The sequence below is a fragment of the Coregonus lavaretus genome (genome assembly GCF_964263955.1).
Source record: "Coregonus lavaretus genome assembly, chromosome: 8".
In the NCBI taxonomy this organism is placed as follows: Eukaryota; Metazoa; Chordata; class Actinopteri; order Salmoniformes; family Salmonidae; genus Coregonus; species Coregonus lavaretus.
This window is the reverse complement of record NC_139995.1, coordinates 23,720,197-23,738,867: the sequence shown is the minus strand read 5'-3', so window position 1 is coordinate 23,738,867 and position 18,671 is coordinate 23,720,197. Positions and strand designations below refer to the sequence as shown.

At 48.9% G+C, this 18,671-nt stretch overlaps 1 protein-coding gene across 1 annotated transcript in view; it reads right to left on the bottom strand.

The window, feature by feature from the left end:
- The window catches only part of LOC311134299 (rap1 GTPase-activating protein 1-like), a gene marked incomplete at both ends in the record, with an annotated part of 58,046 nt that overhangs the window by 31,356 nt on the left and 8,019 nt on the right, over positions 1-18,671 (bottom strand). Inside the window, 4 exons of the mRNA XM_084167934.1 lie at positions 11,590-11,693; positions 12,058-12,243; positions 12,419-12,457; positions 12,829-12,876. Coding sequence (XP_084024060.1) covers positions 11,590-11,693; positions 12,058-12,243; positions 12,419-12,457; positions 12,829-12,876 — 377 coding nt within the window. The remainder of the gene's footprint in view (positions 1-11,589; positions 11,694-12,057; positions 12,244-12,418; positions 12,458-12,828; positions 12,877-18,671) is intronic.

Below are 18,671 nucleotides of genomic sequence, written 5' to 3'. Positions count from 1 at the left end.
CAAATTGGATCCTTTGTTCGTACCCCCCAGGGCAATTGAACTTATCCCAGAGGTTGCTCCAAATGCCGACCGTATTACCTCCCAAGAGAATTCTCTTTGGATATAGTCACAGCCGTGTATATTCCCCCTCAAACCAATACCACGACGGCCCTCAAGGAACTACACTGGAATTGATGCAAACTGGAAACCACATATCCTGAGGCCGCATTTATTGTAGCTGGGGATTTTAAGAAAGCAAATTTGAATAAAATGCTACCGATGTTCTATCAACACATTGACTGTAGTACTCGCTCTGGTAAAACACTTGATCACTGCTACTCCCCCTTTTGAAAAGCCTACAAGGCCCTCCCCCGCCCTCCCTTCAGCAAATCAGATCACAACTCCATTTTGCTCCTCCCTTCCTACAGGCAGAAACTCAAACAGGAAGTACACGTGCTAAGGTCTAGTCAACGCTGGTCTGACCAATCGGAATCCATGCTTCAAGATTGTTTTGATCACACGGACTGGGATATGTTCCGGGTATCCTCTGAGAATAACATTGATGTATACACGGACATGGTGACTGTGTTCATCAAGAAGTGTATAGGGGATGTTGTTCCCACTATGACTATTAAAACCTACCCAAACCAGAAACCGAGGATACAGTTGAAGTCGGAAGTTTACATACACTTAGGTTGGAGTCATTTAAACTTGTTTTTCAACAACTCCACAAATGTCTTATTAACAAACTATAGTTTTGGCAAGTAGGTTAGGACATCTACTTTGTGCATGACACAAGTAATATTTCCAACAATTGTTTACAGACAGATTATTTCACTTATAATCACTGTATCACAATTCCAGTGGGTCAGAAGTTTACATACACTAAGTTGACTGTGCATTTAAACAGCTTGGAAAATTCCAGAAAATGATGTCATGGCTTTAGAAGCTTCTGATAGGCTAATTGACATCATTTGTCAAAGTGTGACGTGAATGCGGTAGGCGAAGTCAAACGCAGGACACCGAGCTACTGGAAACGTACTTTTACTAACAAAGTAACCAGAGTACAAAAACAACCTCCAAACAGGGAGGAGAATACCCGCACAATAGCAACTGCCGAAAATGACGAGAACAATCACACACAACACACAATGAACGACAGAGGGTTATATAGGGAATACAATACAACATAATAGGAAACAGGTGTACACAATCAAGACAAAACAAGTCAAACACAGAAACATAGATCGGTAGCAGCTAGTACTCCGGGGACGACGAACGCCGAAGCCTGCCCAAGCAAGGAGGAGGAGCAGCCTCGGCTGATTCCGTGACTGTACCCCCCCCCCCCCAACCCCCCCCCCCCCCCCTTGACGCGCGGCCCCAGCCGTGTGCCGACCCCGGCCTCGGGGACGGCCAGGAGGACGCGGAGCAGGGCGAGTCGGATGACTCCGGTGGAAGTCCCTCAACATGGAGGGATCTAGGATGTCCCTCCTGGGGACCCAGCACCGTTCCTCCGGACCGTACCCCTCCCACTCCACGAGATACTGCAGGCCCCCCGTCCGACGCCTCGAATCCAAGATGGAATGGACTGAGTACGCCGCAGCCCCCTCAATGTCCAACGGGGGCGGAGGAGCCTCTCGTACCTCACTCTCCTGGAGTGGACCACCACCACCGGCCTGAAGAGAGACACATGGAACGAGGGGTTAATGCGGTAATTAATGGGCAGTTGTAACCTATAGCATACCTCGTTCAGTCTCCTCAGGACTTTAAATGGCCCCACAAACCGCCGACCCAGCTTCCGGCAGGGCAGGCGAAGGGGCAGGTTTCGGGTCGAGAGCCAGACCCGATCTCCCGGTGCATACACCGGAGCCTCACTGCGGTGGCGATCGGCGCTTGCCTTTTGCCGCCTGATAGCCCGCTGCAGATGGATATGCGCAGCGTTCCAAGTTTCTTCCGAGCGCCGAAACCACTCGTCCACCTCAGGGGCTTCGGTCTGGCTCTGATGCCAAGGTGCCAGGACCGGCTGATAACCTAGCACACACTGGAAAGCCGTAAGGTTAGTGGACGAATGGCGGAGTGAGGTTTGGGCTATCTCTGCCCAGGGAATATATCCCGACCACTCCTCTTGCCGGTCCTGGCAATACGACCTCAGAAACCTACCCACATCCTGGTTCACTCTCTCCACCTGCCTATTACTCTCAGGGTGAAAACCTGAGGTAAGGCTAATTGAGACCCCAGACGTTCCATAAACGCCCTCCAGACTCTAGAGGTGAACTGGGGACCCCGATCAGACACTATATCCTCAGGCACCCCATAGTGCCGGAAGACGTGTGTAAACAGGGCCTCAGCAGTTTGTAGGGCAGTAGGGAGACCTGGCAGGGGAATGAGACGGCAGGCTTTAGAAAACCGATCCACAACGACCAAGATCGTAGTGTTCCCCTGGGAGGGGGGAAGGTCCGTGACAAAATCCACCGATAGGTGAGACCACGGCCGTTGTGGAACGGGTAGGGGTTGTAACTTCCCCCTGGGCAGGTGTCTAGGCGCCTTACACTGAGCGCACACAGAGCAGGAGGAAACATAAACCCTCACGTCCTTCGCTAAAGTAGGCCACCAGTACTTCCCACTAAGGCAGTGCACTGTCCGACCAATACCCGGATGACCAGAGGAGGGTGACGTGTGAGCCCAGTATATCAAACAATCGCGAACCTCGAGCGGCACGTACTTCCGACCCTCTGGACACTGTGGAGGAGTAGGATCGGAACGTAACGCCCGCTCGATTTCCGCATCAACCTCCCACACCACCGGTGCCACCAGACAAGACTCCGGGAGTATGGGAGTGGGCTCAATGGACCTCTCCTCTGTGTCATATAGTCGGGACAGGGCGTCTGCCTTAGCGTTCTGGGACCCTGGTCTATAGGTGAGCTTAAATACAAAGCGGGAGAAAAACATAGCCCACCTTGCCTGGCGAGGGTTCAGCCTCCTCGCTGCCCGAATGTACTCCAGGTTACGATGGTCAGTCAGAATGAGAAAAGGGTGTTTAGCCCCCTCAAGCCAATGTCTCCACACCTTCAGGGCTTGAACCACAACTAGCAGCTCCCTGTCCCCCACGTCATAATTGCGCTCCGCCGGACTGAGCTTCTTAGAATAGAAAGCACAGGGGCGGAGTTTAGGTGGCGTACCCGAGCGCTGAGACAGCACAGCGCCGATCCCAGCCTCGGAAGCATCCACCTCCACCTGGAATGCTAAAGAGGGATCCGGATGCGCCAGTACCGGAGCCGAGGTAAACAGGTCCTTCAGACGTTTAAACGCCCTGTCCGCCTCAGCTGACCACTGCAGGCGCACCGGACCCCCCTTTAGCAGAAAGGTAATGGGAGCTGCTACCTGTCCAAAGCCCCGGATAAACCTACGGTAGTAATTGGGAAAACCCAAGAAGCGCTGCACCTCCTTTACCGTGGTGGGAGTCTGCTAATTACGCATGGCAGAAACGCGGACAATCTCCATCTCTACCCCTGACGCGGACAACCGATGTCCCAGGAAGGAGATGGACTCATAGAAGAACAGACATTTCTCCGCCTTCGCATACAGGTCATGCTCCAACAGTCTACCAAGCACTCGACGCACCAGGGACACGTGCTCGGCTCGTGTAGCGGAGTATATTAGAATGTCATCAATATACAGTGGGGAGAACAAGTATTTGATTCACTGACGATTTTGCCAATTTTCCTACTTACAAAGCATGTAGAGGTCTGTAATTTTTATCATAGGTACACTTCAACTGTGAGAGACGGAATCTAAAACAAAAATCCAGAAAATCACATTGTATGATTTTTAAGTAATTAATTAGCATTTTATTGCATGACATAAGTATTTGAACACCTACCAACCAGTAAGAATTCCGGCTCTCACAGACCTGTTAGTTTTTCTTTAAGAAGCCCTCCTGTTCTCCACTCATTACCTGTATGAACTGCACCTGTTTGAACTCATTACCTGTATAAAAGACACCTGTCCACACACTCAATCAAACAGACTCCAACCTCTCCACAATGGCCAAGACCAGAGAGCTGGGTAAGGACATCAGGAATAAAATTGTAGACCTGCACAAGGCTGGGATGGGCTACAGGACAATAGGCAAGCAGCTTGGTGAGAAGGCAACAACTGTTGGCGCAATTATTAGAAAATGGAAGAAGTTCAAGATGACTGTCAATCACCCTCCGTCTGGGGCTCCATGCAAGATCTCACCTCGTGGGGCATCAATGATCATGAGGAAGGTGAGGGATCAGCCCAGAACTACACGACAGGACTTGGTCAATGACCTGAAGAGAGCTGGGACCACAGTCTCAAAGAAAACCATTAGTAACACACTACGCCGTCATGGATTAAAATCCTGCAGTGCACGCAAGGTCCCCCTGCTCAAGCCAGCGCATGTCCAGGCCCGTCTGTAGTTTGCCAATGACCATCTGGATGATCCAGAGGAGGAATGGGAGAAGGTCATGTGGTCTGATGAGACAAAAATAGAGCTTTTTGGTCTAAACTCCACTTGCCGTGTTTGGAGGAAGAAGATGGATGAGTACAACCACAAGAACACCATCCCAACCGTGAAGCATGGAGGTGGAAACATCATTCTTTGGGAATGCTTTTCTGCAAAGGGGACAGGACGACTGCACCATATTGAGGGGAGGATGGATGGGGCCATGTATCGCGAGATCTTGGCCAACAACCTCCTTCCCTCAGTAAGAGCATTGGAGATGGGTCGTGGCTGGGGCTTCCAGCATGACAACGACCCGAAACACACAGCCAAGGCAACTAAGGAGTGGCTCCGTAAGAAGCATCTCAAGATCCTGGAGTGGCCTAGCCAGTCTCCAGACCTGAACCCAATAGAAAATCTTTGGAGGGAGCTGAAAGTCCGTATTGCCCAGTGACAGCCCCAAAACCTGAAGGATCTGGAGAAGGTCTGTATGGAGGAGTGGGCCAAAATCCCTGCTGCTGTGTGTGCAAACCTGGTCAAGACCTACAGGAAACGTATGATCTCTGTAATTGCAAACAAAGGTTTCTGTACCAAATCTTAAGTTCTGATTTTCTGATGTATCAAATACTTATGTCATGCAATAAAATGCAAATTAATTACTTAAAAATCATACAATGTGATTTTCTGGATTTTTGTTTTAGATTCCGTCTCTCACAGTTGAAGTGTACCTACGATAAAAATTACAGACCTCTACATGCTTTGTAAGTAGGAAAATCGGCAAAATCGGCAGTGTATCAAATACTTGTTCTCCCCACTGTATACCACTACACCCTGTCCATGCAAGTCCCGGAAAATCTCGTCCACAAATGATTGGAAGACTGAAGGAGCATTCATTCAACCGTATGGCATGACGAGGTACTCATAGTGACCCGAGGTGGTACTGAATGCTGTCTTCCACTCATCTCCCTCCCTAATGCGCACCAGGTTGTACGCGCTCCTGAGATCCAATTTTGTGAAGAATCGCGCCCCGTGTAATGACTCCGTCATGCTAGCAATCAGAGGGAGAGGATAGCTGTATTTGATTGTGATCTGATTGATACCACGGTAATCAATACACGGGCGTAAACCCCCATCCTTCTTCACAAAAAAGAAACTCGAGGACGCAGGGGAAGTGGACGGCCGTATGTAACCCTGTCTCAGAGATTCGGTGACGTAGGTCTCCATAGCTGCCGTCTCCTCCTGAGACAGAGGATACACGTGACTACGTGGAAGCGCAGCGCCTACTTGGAGGTCTATCGCACAATCTCCCTGTCGATGAGGTGGTAATTGAGTCGCCTTCTATTTACTGAAGGCGAGTGCCAAATCGGCATACTCAGGTGGAATGTGCAAGGTGGGAACTTGGTTCGGGCTTTCCACCGTCGTTGCCCCTACGGAAACGCCTACACACCGCCCAGTACACTGATCAGACCATCCCTTGAGAGCTCTCTGTTGCCATGAAATGTTGGGGTCATGAGATGTTAACCAAGGAAGCCCCAACACCACGGGAAACGCAGGAGAATCAATCAAATACAAACGTAATATCTCCTCATGGCCCTCCTGCGTTTTCATCCGGAGAGGCGCCGTGACCTCCCTAATCAATCCTGACCCCAAAGGGCGGCTATCTAGGGCATGGATAGGGAAGGGCACATCAACAGGTACGATAGGAATCCCTAACTTATAGGTGAACTGGCGATCGATAAAATTCCCAGCTGCGCCTGAATCTACTAGCGCCTTATGCTGGGAGTGAGGAGAAACCTCGGGAAACACCACTTTAATACACATATGAGCAACAGAGAGCTCTGGGTGAGTTGGGTGCCTACTCACCTGGAATGACTCATCAGTGCATCGCCCACTGCCTCGATTCCTAGGAGACCCTCCCCAGCAACGACCAGCAGTGTGTCCTCTGCGGCCACAGTTGGTGCAGGGGACGGCCTCCCTCCTGGTCTCCCTCCTGGTCTCCCTAGCACCAGCACCCCCGAGCTCCATAGGGGTCGGCTCGGAAGTGCTGGGGGATGGAATGGACGGCCCTGAATCCGGACGTCCGCGGGTAGCCAACAGGGTATCCAGGCGAATAGACATGTCCACCAGTTGATCAAAGCTGAGGTTGGTGTCCCTGCAGGCCAATTCCCGACGCACGTCCTCCCTCAGGCTACATCTATAGTGGTCGATGAGGGCCCTCTCATTCCATCCTGCGTTGGCAGCCAGCGTCCGGAAGACCAGCGCGAACTCCTGCGCGCTCCTCCTCCCCTGTCTAAGGTGGAATAGACGCTCACCCGCCGCTTTACCCTCTGGTGGATGATCGAATACTGCCCGGAGCGGCGGGTGAACTCCGCATAGTTGACCGAAGCGGCGTCTATCCCACCCCACTCGGCATTGGCCCACTCCAGTGCCTTGCCGGACAGACAGGAGATGAGGGCGGACATGCTCTCGTATCCCGAGGGCGCCGGGTGAATGGTTGCTAGGTAGAGTTCAACCTGGAGTAGGAAACCCTGGCACCCGGCCGCTGTGCCATCATAAGCCCTCGGGAGCGAGAGCCGAATCCCACTGGACCCCGGAGGTGAAGCGATGGGCATCACCGATGGTGGTGGTATCGTTGGAGGGGGCATAGGTAGACCCCCTCTTTCCCATCGCTCAATGGTGTTCACCACCCGTTCCATGGCGGTGCCGAGAGCCTGGATCATGGCCGCTTGGTGTTCGACGCGTGCCTCCATAGATCCAGCTGGCACCGCCGCTCCTGCTGACTCCATGAGTGGTGTGTGATTCTGTCAAAGTGCGACGTGAATGCGGTAGGCGAAGTCAAACCAGGACACCGAGCTACTGGAAACGTACTTTTACTAACAAAGTAACCAGAGTACAAAAACAACCTCCAAACAGGGAGGAGAATACCCGCACAATAGCAACTGCCGAAAATGACGAGAACAATCACACACAACACACAATGAACGACAGAGGGTTATATAGGGAATACAATACAACATAATAGGAAACAGGTGTACACAATCAAGACAAAACAAGTCAAACACAGAAAAATAGATCGGTAGCAGCTAGTACTCCGGGGACGACGAACGCCGAAGCCTGCCCGAGCAAGGAGGAGGAGCAGCCTCGGCTGATTCCGTGACATCATTTGAGTCAATTGGAGGTGTACCTGTGGATGTATTTCAAGGCCTACCTTCAATCTCAGTGCCTCTTTGCTTGACATCATGGGAAAATCAAAAGAAATCAGCCAAAACCTCCACAAGTCTGGTTCATCCTTGGGAGCAATTTCCAAACGCCTGAAGGTACTACGTTCATCTAGACAAACAATAGTGCGCAAGTATAAACACCATGGGACCATGCAGTCGTCATACCGCTCAGGAAGGAGACGCGTTCTGTCTCTTAGAGATGAACGTACTTTGGTGCGAAAAGTGCAAATCAATCCCAGAACAACAGCAAAGGACCTTGTGATGATGCTGGAGGAAACAGGTACAAAACGATCTATATCCACAGTAAAATGAGTCCTATATTTCGACATAACCTGAAAGGCTGAGAAGCCACTGCTCCAAAACCGTCATAAAAAAGGGGACAAAGATCGTACTGTTTGGAGAAATGTCCTCTGGTCTGATGAAACAAAAATAGAACTGTTTGGCCATAATGACCATCGTTATATTTGGAGGAAAAAGGGGGCGGCTTGCAAGCCAAAGAACACCATCCCAACCGTGAAGCACGGGGGTGGCAGCATCATGCTGTGGGGGTGCTTTGCTGCAGGAGAGACTGGTGCACTTCACAAAATAGATGGCATCATGAGGAAGGAAAAGTATGTGGATATATTGAAGCAACATCTCAAGACATCAGTCAGGAAGTAAAAGCTTGGTCGCAAATGGGTCTTCCAAATTGACAATGACCCCAAGCATACTTCCAAAGTTGTGGCAAAATGGCTTAAGGACAACAAAGTCAAGGTATTGGAGTGGCCAAAACAAAGCCCTGACCTCAATCCTATAGAACATTTGTGGGCATAACTGAAAAAGCGTGTGTGAGCTAGGAGGTCTACAAACCTGACTCAGTTACACCAGCTCTGTCAGGAGGAATGGGCCAAAATTCACCCAACTTATTGTGGGAAGCTTGTGGAAGGCTACCCAAAACGTTTGACCCAAGTTAAACAATTTAAAGGCAATGCTACCAAATACTAATTGAGTGCATGTAAACTTGTGACCCACTGGGAATGTGATGAAATAAATAAAAGCTGAAATAAATCATTCTCTCTACTATTATTCTGACATTTCACATTCTTAAAATAAAGTGGTGATCCTAACTGACCTAAGACAGGGAATTTTTACTAGGATTAATTGTCAGGAATTGTGAAAAACTGAGTTTAAATGTATTTGGCTAAGGTGTATGTAAACTTCCGACTTCAACTGTAGATGGCAACATTCGCGCAAAACTGAAAGCGCGAACCACCCCATTTAACCATGGCAAGGTGACTGAGAATATGGTTGAATACAATCATTGTAGTTATTCCCTCTGTAAGGCAATCAAACAGGCAAAACGTCAGTACAGATACAAAGTGGAGTCGCAAGGTGGCAGGGTCCACAGACAATCATGGATTACAAAGGGAAAACCAGCCACGTCGCGGACACCGACATCTTGCTCCCAGACAAGCTAAACACCTTCTTCGCCCGCTTTGAGAATAACACAGTGCCACCGACACGGCCCGCTCCCAAGGACTGTGGGCTCTTGTTCTCCGTGGCCGACGTGAGTAAGACATTTAAGCGTGTTAATCCTCGCAAGGCTGCCGGCCCAGACGGAATCCCTAGCTGCGTCCTCAGAGGATGCACAAACCAGCTGTCTGGAGTGTTTACGGACATATTCAATCCCTCCCTATCCCAGTCTGCTGTCCCCACTTACTTCAAGATGTCCACCATTGTTCCTGTACCCAAGAAAGCAAAGGTAACTGAACTAAATGACTATCGCCCTGTCTGTCTTCATGAAGTGCTTTGAGAGGCGAGTTAAGGATCATATCACCTCTACCTTACCTGACACCCTAGACCCACTTAAATCTGTTTACCGCCCCAATACATCCTTAGACGATGCAATCGCCATCGCGCTGCACACTGCCCTATCCCATCCCAAACCAGTCAGGTTTCAAGACTGGTCATTCAACTGAGACTGCTCTTCTCTGTGTCACGGAGGCTCTCCGCACTGCTAAAGCTAACTCTCTCTCCTCTGCTCTTATCCTTCTAGACCTATCCGTTGCCTTTGATACTGTTAACCATCAGATCCTCCTCTCCACCCTCTCCGAGTTGGGCATCTCCGGCGCTGCTCACTCTTGGATTGCTTCCTACCTGACAGGTCGCTCCTACCAGGTGGCATGGCGAGAATCTGTCTCCTCACCACGTGCTCTCACCACTGGTGTCCCCCAGGGCTCAGTTCTAGGCCCTCTCCTATTCTCTCTATACACCAAGTCACTTGGCTGTCATATCCTCACATGGTCTCTCCTATCATTGCTACGCAGACGACATACAATTCATTTTCTCCTTTCCCCCTTCTGATAACCAGTTGGTGAATCGCATCTCTGCATGTCTGGCAGACATATCAGTGTGGATGTCGGATCACCACCTCAAGCTGAACCTCGGCAAGACGGAGCTGCTCTTCCTCCCGGGGAAGGACTGCCCGCTCCATGATCTCGCCATCACGGTTGACAACTCCATTGTGTCCTCCTCCCAGAGTGCAAATAAACTTGGCGTGACCCTGGACAACACCCTGTCGTTCTCCGCTAACATCAAAGCGGTGACCCGATCCTGCAGGTTCATGCTCTACAACATTCGCAGAGTACGACCCTACCTTACACAGAAAGTGGCACAGGTCCTTATCCAGGCACTTGTCATCTCCCGTCTAAATTACTGCAACTCGCTGTTGGCTGGGCTCCCTGCCTGTGCCATTAAACCCCTACAACTTATCCAGAACGCTGCAGCCCGTCTGGTGTTCAACCTTCCCAAGTTCTCTCATGTCACCCTGCTCCTCCGCACACTCCACTGGCTTCCAGTTGAGGCTCGCATCTACTACAAGACCATGGTGCTTGCCTACGGAGCTGTGAGGGGAATGGCACCTCCTTACCTTCAGGCTCTGATCAGACCCTACACCCAAACGAGGGCACTACGTTCATCCACCTCTGGCCTGCTAGCTCCCCTACCTCTACGGAAGCACAGTTCCCGCTCAGCCCAGTCAAAGCTATTCGCTGCTCTGGCACCCCAATGGTGGAACAAGCTCCCCCACGATGCAAGGACAGCGGAGTCACTGACCACCTTCCGGAGACACTTGAAACCCTACCTCTTTAAGGAATACCTGGAATAGTATAAAGTAATCCTTCTACCCCCCCCCCCCCCCCCCCCTCCTAAAAAAAAGAGAAGAAAAAAAGTGGTTGTCCCACTGGCTATCATAAGTTGAATGCACCAATTTGTAAGTCGCTCTGGATAAGAGCGTCTGCTAAATGATGTAAATGTAAATGTAAATGACCAATACAATTTGATTTGATTTGATTAGCGTTATAACGGGAGGAGTTGAGAATTTCACAGTGAGTGAACATGTTGGGGAGGTGGGTGTGTTTGTGCGAGCGCAGCACACAGGCTGGCCTGACCTGTGTTTAAGGCTAGAGTGCTAACCTTGAGCTAAATGAACCTCTCTCTGACCAGATAGTGGACCTCGATAGGGATGGAAATGTGGACAGGACTGCTTAACAAACACCATTAGAGGCTGAAGCAGACCGATGCCCTCTCCTCTGCTCTGGGTCAGGCGTTATTGAGCACTTCCTGGTGGTCAAGTGCCTGCATTCCATTATTGGCTATACTGTCATGGAACAGTATTTGTGCTGCACACTAGGTGAAAAGGGCCTGAGAGGAGGCCACAAAGAGAGATAGATACACAGAGAGCAAGAGAGAGAGAGAGAGAGAGAGAGAAAGAGAGACAGTGCAAGAGAGGAAAAGAGTGGCACATGGGGAGAGAAATAAAGAGAGTGGTGGAGACAGAAGAGAATAGGGGAGAACGGCAGTGGGCAATAGAGAAATGAGACAGGAGATGAGACAAATAATGTGTAGAGAGAGAGGTGGCAGGGGAGAGATAAAGATAATTGGTACCTTAGCAGCAAGCGGAGGTGCTCCTGGTCCCCAATGACGTCATACTTCATGGAGAAGACCAGGTGGCCCAGGGCAGTGTCCATGGAGTAGTAGTTAAAGTGTTCCTATAGAGACATTACCAGGAGATCCCCTCAGATAACAACTCATCCACGCCTCAGGCACTTGTTCAATAATTCTCTGACTGGCCTAGTCCCCCTCAGCTCCAATTCTCAAACAGACAGAAGCTCCTCCAGCTAACCTAACAGTGGTAAATACAGAAAATACTTTCATTTGTTAGAAACACAGTCTCCCCCCAGGATAATGAATGGATGTAGGCTCAGCCTGTGATGTAAGCAACCTGAGGGAATCTGAGCTAGTAAAAAACATACTTCTATTTCCATTTCAGTTTCAATCTATTCCAGTTTCAGCTGGAATTAATACTCCAGAAAAACATGGGAAGCAGAATGCTGCCTATAAGACTATGCTCACCTTGCCAATGAACTGTTTACTGTAGATCTTGGCAATGCTGTTTGTCTCCAGCTTGATGTGGGAGGCAGCACATGGCTGCTGCTCAGGCCCAGGTGTGGCACTGGGTTTGTGATTGGTCCCCTCGATCCAGTAGCCTCCAAATTGAGGCAGCAGGATAAGGGGAAAGGGGCTTCTACGATCCAGGACCTGATATCAACCACGATGACACAGGTTAATGAAGTTACATGAAAATAAACACAATACATGGAATTCAATTCAATCGCAGATAAAGGTTAACCACACTGTGGGTTCACTCAGAATGTTTATGATGTATCACAAAGCTCTATATGCGAGACAGATTTCAGTTTCAGATTGTTTGTACCTCGTGAACGCTGGGGTAAGGGATATAGTCCTCCTCTGTCTGCAGAGAAAATCATGTCATAATGATGAACAACATTGTTCTATTTCCCATCATAGTACCCTCATAAATGCAGCATGTGACTTTTGTTTTCAAAGCACAATCAACATATAAATGCTCAATCTACAAAGCCCATTACTTAAATGAAAGGAAGCCACATTCAATCATAGACTGAAACCACATTGACTCTGAGTGGGCAACCCAACTAAAATGGCGCAATTAGAGAGTGGCCACCACAATAAACTCAACAATGTATTCACATCTGTATTGTCCACTATTGTGAAACTCAGGGCCTTGGTGAGCATCCCTTTGTTTGGATACAGACTGCCGACCCACTGAGGATATGTTACACAGTCTACCGTTCCTAGACTCACTTTGAGGGGTGGAGGGAGGATGCATCTCTGCTCGTCCATTCTGCTGCCCTGTGGAGGGAGATAGAGGCATGCCAGGGGCCAGGTGATATACACAGTACACACACACTCACACAGCTGCACAAAATATTTGCCTTCTCACTCCAATTTAACTTTTTAAAAATGCATCAAATGTTCCTCTATAATGAAACTTGGCATTACAGGTACAAAGGAAAAGAGAGACATAAGAAGCTTCCAGATGAAGGACAATACATTGGTTCAACATAATAATATACCATTTAGCAGACGCTTTTATCCAAAGCGACTTACAGTCATGTGTGCATAAATTTTTACGTATGGGTGGTCCCGGGGATCGAACCCACTACCCTGGCATTACAAGCGCCATGCTCTACCAATTGAGCTACAGAGGACCACATATCAACCAGACATACGTAGCATCATGAGGAAGCAAAGGCAGAGAGAATTCAAATGTAAGTGGAAGAGAAAAGAGAGGGTAGTGACTGAAGCAGAGGAGTGACAGTGTGAGAGACAGGGGACAACAGGGAAGGTGTCATCAACAGCCAGGCCCCAGACTACACAGACCCGGGGTCTATTCACAGTACCCAAGTTCAGAACGAGTTTGGGGCAGCAAACAGTACTGTATAGAGCAGTGATGGCATGGAACGCTCTTCCGTCGCAGCTTGCTCAAGCGAACAGCAAGATGAGCTTTAAAAGATAAATCAAGCAGCACCTCACTGCATTTTCTGTATATCGTTGGTTTTGGATTTGTATAATATTTATGATATCTACAGTGAGGGAAAAAAGTATTTGATCCCCTGCTGATTTTGTACGTTTGCCCACTGACAAAGAAATGATCAGTCTATAATTTTAATGGTAGGTTTATTTGAATAGTGAGAGACAGAATAACAACAAAAAAATCCAGAAAAACGCATGTCAAAAATGTTATAAATTGATTTGCATTTTAATGAGGGAAATAAGTATTTGACCCCCTCTCAATCAGAAAGATTTCTGGCTCCCAGGTGTCTTTTATACAGGTAACGAGCTGAGATTAGGAGCACACTCTTAAAGGGAGTGCTCCTAATCTCAGTTTGTTACCTGTATAAAAGATACCTGTCCACAGAAGCAATCAATCAATCAGATTCCAAACTCTCCACCATGGCCAAGACCAAAGAGCTCTCCAAGGATGTCAGGAACAAGACTGTAGACCTACACAAGGCTGGAATGGGCTACAAGACCATCGCCAAGCATCTTGGTGAGAAGGTGACAACAGTTGGTGCGATTATTCGCAAATGGAAGAAACACTAAACTGTCAATCTCCCTCGGCCTGGGGCTCCATGCAAGATCTCACCTCGTGGAGTTGCAATGATCATGAGAACAGTGAGGAATCAGCCCAGAACTACACGGGAGGATCTTGTCAATGATCTCAAGGCAGTTGGGACCATAGTCACCAAGAAAACAATTGGTAACACACTACGCCGTGAAGGACTGAAATCCTGCAGCGCCCGCAAGGTCCCCCTGCTCAAGAAAGCACATATACATGCCCTTCTGAAGTTTGCCAATGAACATCTGAATGATTCAGAGGAGAACTGGGTGAAAGTGTTGTGGTCAGATGAGACCAAAATTGAGCTCTTTGGCATCAAATCAAATCAAATGTTATTGGCCACATGCGCCAAATACAACAGGTGCAGACATTACAGTGAAATGCTTACTTACAGCCCTTAACCAACAGTGCATTTATTTTAAATAAAAAAGTAGAATAAAACTAAAAAGTGTTGAGAAAAAAAGAGCAGAAGTAAAATAAAATAACAGTAGGGAGGCTATATATACAGGGGGGTACCGTTGCAGAGTCAATGTGCGGGGGCACCGGCTAGTTGAGGTAGTTGAAGTAATATGTACATGTGGGTAGAGTTAAAGTGACTATGCATAAATAATTAACAGAGTAGCAGCAGCATAAAAAGATGGGGGGGGGGGGGGGGGGGGGGGGCAGTGCAAATAGTCCGGGTAGCCATGATTAGCTGTTTAGGAGTCTTATGGCTTGGGGGTAGAAGCTGTTGAGAAGTCTTTTGGACCTAGACTTGGCACTCCGGTACCGCTTGCCGTGCGGTAGCAGAGAGAACAGTCTATGACTAGGGTGGCTGGAGTCTTTGACAATTTTGAGGCCTTCCTCTGACACCGCCTGGTATAGAGGTCCTGGATGGCAGGAAGCTTGGCCCCAGTGATGTACTGGGCCGTACGCACTACCCTCTGTATTGCCTTACGGTCGGAGGCCAAGCAGTTGCCATACCAGGCGGTGATGCAACCAGTCAGGATGCTCTCGATGGTGCAAATGTAGAATTTTTTGAGGATCTGAGGACCCATGCCAAATCTTTTCAGTCTCCTGAGGGGGAATAGGCTTTGTCGTGCCCTCTTCACGACTGTCTTGGTGTGTTTGGACCATGATAGTTCGTTGGTGATGTGGACACCAAGGAACTTGAAGCTCTCAACCTGTTCCACTACAGCCCCGTCGATGAGAATGGGGGCGTGCTCAGTCCTCTTTTTTTTCTTCCTGTAGTCCACAATCATCTCCTTTGTCTTGGTCACGTTGAGGGAGAGGTTGTTAGCCTGGCACCACATGGCCAGGTCTCTGACCTCCTCCCTATAGGCTGTCTCATCGTTGTCGGTGATCAGGCCTACCACTGTTGTGTCGTCGGCAAACTTAATGATGGTGATGGAGTCGTGCCTGGCCATGCAGTCTTGGGTGAACAGGGAGTACAGGAGGGGACTGAGAACGCACCCCTGAGGGGCCCCCGTGTTGAGGATCAGTGTGGCAGATGTGTTGTTACCTACCCTTACCACCTGGGGGCGGCCTGTCAGGAAGTCCAGGATCCAGTAGCAGAGGGAGGTGTTTAGTCCCAGGATCCTTAGCTTAGTGATGAGCTTTGAGGGCACTATGGTGTTGAATGCTGAGCTGTAGTCAATGAATAGCATTCTCACGTAGGTGTTCCTCTTGTCCAGGTGGGAAAGGGCAGTGTGGAGTGCAATAGAGATTGCATCATCTGTGGATCTGTTGGGGCGGTATGCAAATTGGAGTGGGTCTAGGGTTTCTGGGATAATGGGATAATGGTGTTGATGTGAGCCATGACCAGCCTTTCAAAGCACTTCATGGCTACAGACGTCAGTGCTACGGGTCGGTAGTCATTTAGGCAGGTTATCTTAGAGTCCTTGGGCACGGGGACTATGGTGGTCTGTTTGAAACATGTTGGTATTACAGATTCAGTCAGGGACATGTTGAAAATGTCAGTGAAGACACTTGCCAGTTGGTCAGCACATGCTCGGAGTACACGTCCTGGTAATCCGTCTGGCCCTGCGGCCTTGTGAATGTTGTCCTGCTTAAAAGTCTTACTCACATCGGCTACGGAGAGCGTGATCACATAGTCATCCGGAACAGCTGGTGCTCTCATGCATGCTTCAGTGTTGCTTGCCTCGAAGCGAGCATAGAAGTGGTTTAGCTCGTCTGGAAGTCTTGTGTCACTGGGCAGCTCGCGGCTGTGCTTCCCTTTGTAGTCTGTAATAGTTTTCAAGCCCTGCCACATCCGACAAGCGTCAGAGCCGGTGTAGTACGATTCAATCTTAGTCCTGTATTGACTCTTTGCCTGTTTGATGGTTCGTCGGAGGGCATAGCGGGATTTCTTATAAGCGTCCAGGTTAGAGTCCCGCTCCTTGAAAGCGGCAGCTCTACACTTTAGCTCAGTGCGGATGTTGTCTGTAATCCATGGCTTTTGGTTGGGGTATGTCCGTACGGTCACTGTGGGGACGACATCATCGATGCACTTATTGATGAAGCCAGTGACTGATGTGGTGTACTCCTCAATGCTATCTGTAGAATCCCGGAACATGTTCCAGTCTGTGCTAGCAAAACAGTCCTATAGCTTAGCATCTGCGTCATCTGACCACTTTTTTATTAACTGAGTCACTGGTGCTTCCTGCTTTAGTTTTTGCTTATAAGCAGGAATCAGGAGGATAGAGTTATGGTCAGATTTGCCAAATGGAGGGCGAGGGAGAGCTTTGTATGCGTCTCTGTGTGTGGAGTAAAGGTGGTCTAGAGTTTTTTTTCCTCTGGTTGCACATTTCACATGCTGGTAGAAATTAGGTAGAACTGATTTAAGTTTCCCTGCATTAAAGTCCCCGGCCACCGGAGCGCTGCCTCTGGATGGGCGTTTTCCTGTTGACTTATGGCCTTATACAGCTCATTCAGTGCAATCTTAATGCCAGCATTGGTTTGTGGTGGTAAATAGACAGCTATGAAAAATATAGATGAAAACTCTCTTGGTAAATAGTGTGGTCTACAGCTTATCATAAGATACTCTACCTCAGGCGAGCAAAACCTCGAGACTTCCTTAGTATTTGATTTTGTGCACCAGCTGTTGTTTACAAATATACACAGACCGCCACCCCTTGTCTTACCGGAGTCAGCCGTTCTATCCTGCCGATGTAGCGTATAGCCCACTAGTTGTATGTTGTCCCATGTCGTCGTTCAGCCACGACTCGGTGAAACATAAGATATTACAGTTTTTAATGTCCCGTTGGTAGGATAACCGTAATCTTAAATCATCCAATTTATTCTCAAATGATTGAAGATTGGCTAATAGGATTGATGGGAGCGGCAGTTTACTCGCTCGCCGTCGGATCCTTACAAGGCACCCCGACCTACGTCCACGATATATCTGTCTCTTCCTCATGCGAATGACGGGGATTTGTGTCACGATCGTCGGATATAGAGGACCAAGGCGCAGCGTGGAAGGTGAACATACTTATTTATTAAATGATACACGAACAAAACAACAAATCGATACGTGACGTCCACAGGTGCAAAACACAAACCAACACGGAACAAGATCCCACAAACACTGTGGGAAAACCACCTGACTACATATGGTTCCCAATCAGAGACAACCAGCCACAGCTGATACTCGTTGCCTCTGATTGAGAACCACTCTGGCCAACATAGATATACAAAACTAGACTAGACACAACGAGCACAAAACATAAACTCTACACACCCTGGCTCAACTTAACAGAGTCCCTAGAGCCAGGGCGTGACAGTACCCCCCCCTAAACATCACCGAACAGGGGAGGGCTGGGTGGGCATTCCTCCTCGGAGGCGGTTCCGGCTCCGGGCTTGACCACCACCCTCTACTAATCAATCAATCAATCAATTTTATTTTATATAGCCCTTCTTACATCAGCTAATATCTCGAAGTGCTGTACAGAAACCCAGCCTAAAACCCCAAACAGCTAGTAATGCAGGTGTAGAAGCACGGTGGCTAGGAAAAACTCCCTAGAAAGGCAAAACCTAGGAAGAAACCTAGAGAGGAACCAGGCTATGAGGGGTGGCCAGTCCTCTTCTGGCTGTGCCGGGTGGAGATTATAACAGAACCATGCCAAGATGTTCAAAAATGTTCATAAGTGACAAGCATGGTCAAATAATAATCAGGAATAAATCTCAGTTGGCTTTTCATAGCCGATCATTAAGAGTTGAAAACAGCAGGTCTGGGACAGGTAGGGGTTCCATAACCGCAGGCAGAACAGTTGAAACTGGAATAGCAGCAAGGCCAGGCGGACTGGGGACAGCAAGGAGTCACCACGGCCGGTAGTCCCGACGTATGGTCCTAGGGCTCAGGTCTCTCAGTTGGCTTTTCATAGCCGATCATTAAGAGTTGAAAACAGCAGGTCTGGGACAGGTAGGGGTTTCGTAGCCGCAGGCAGAACAGTTGAAACTGGAATAGCAGCAAGACCAGGCGGACTGGGGACAGCAAGGTGTCATCATGCCCGGTAGTCCTGACGTATGGTCCTAGGGCTCAGGTTCT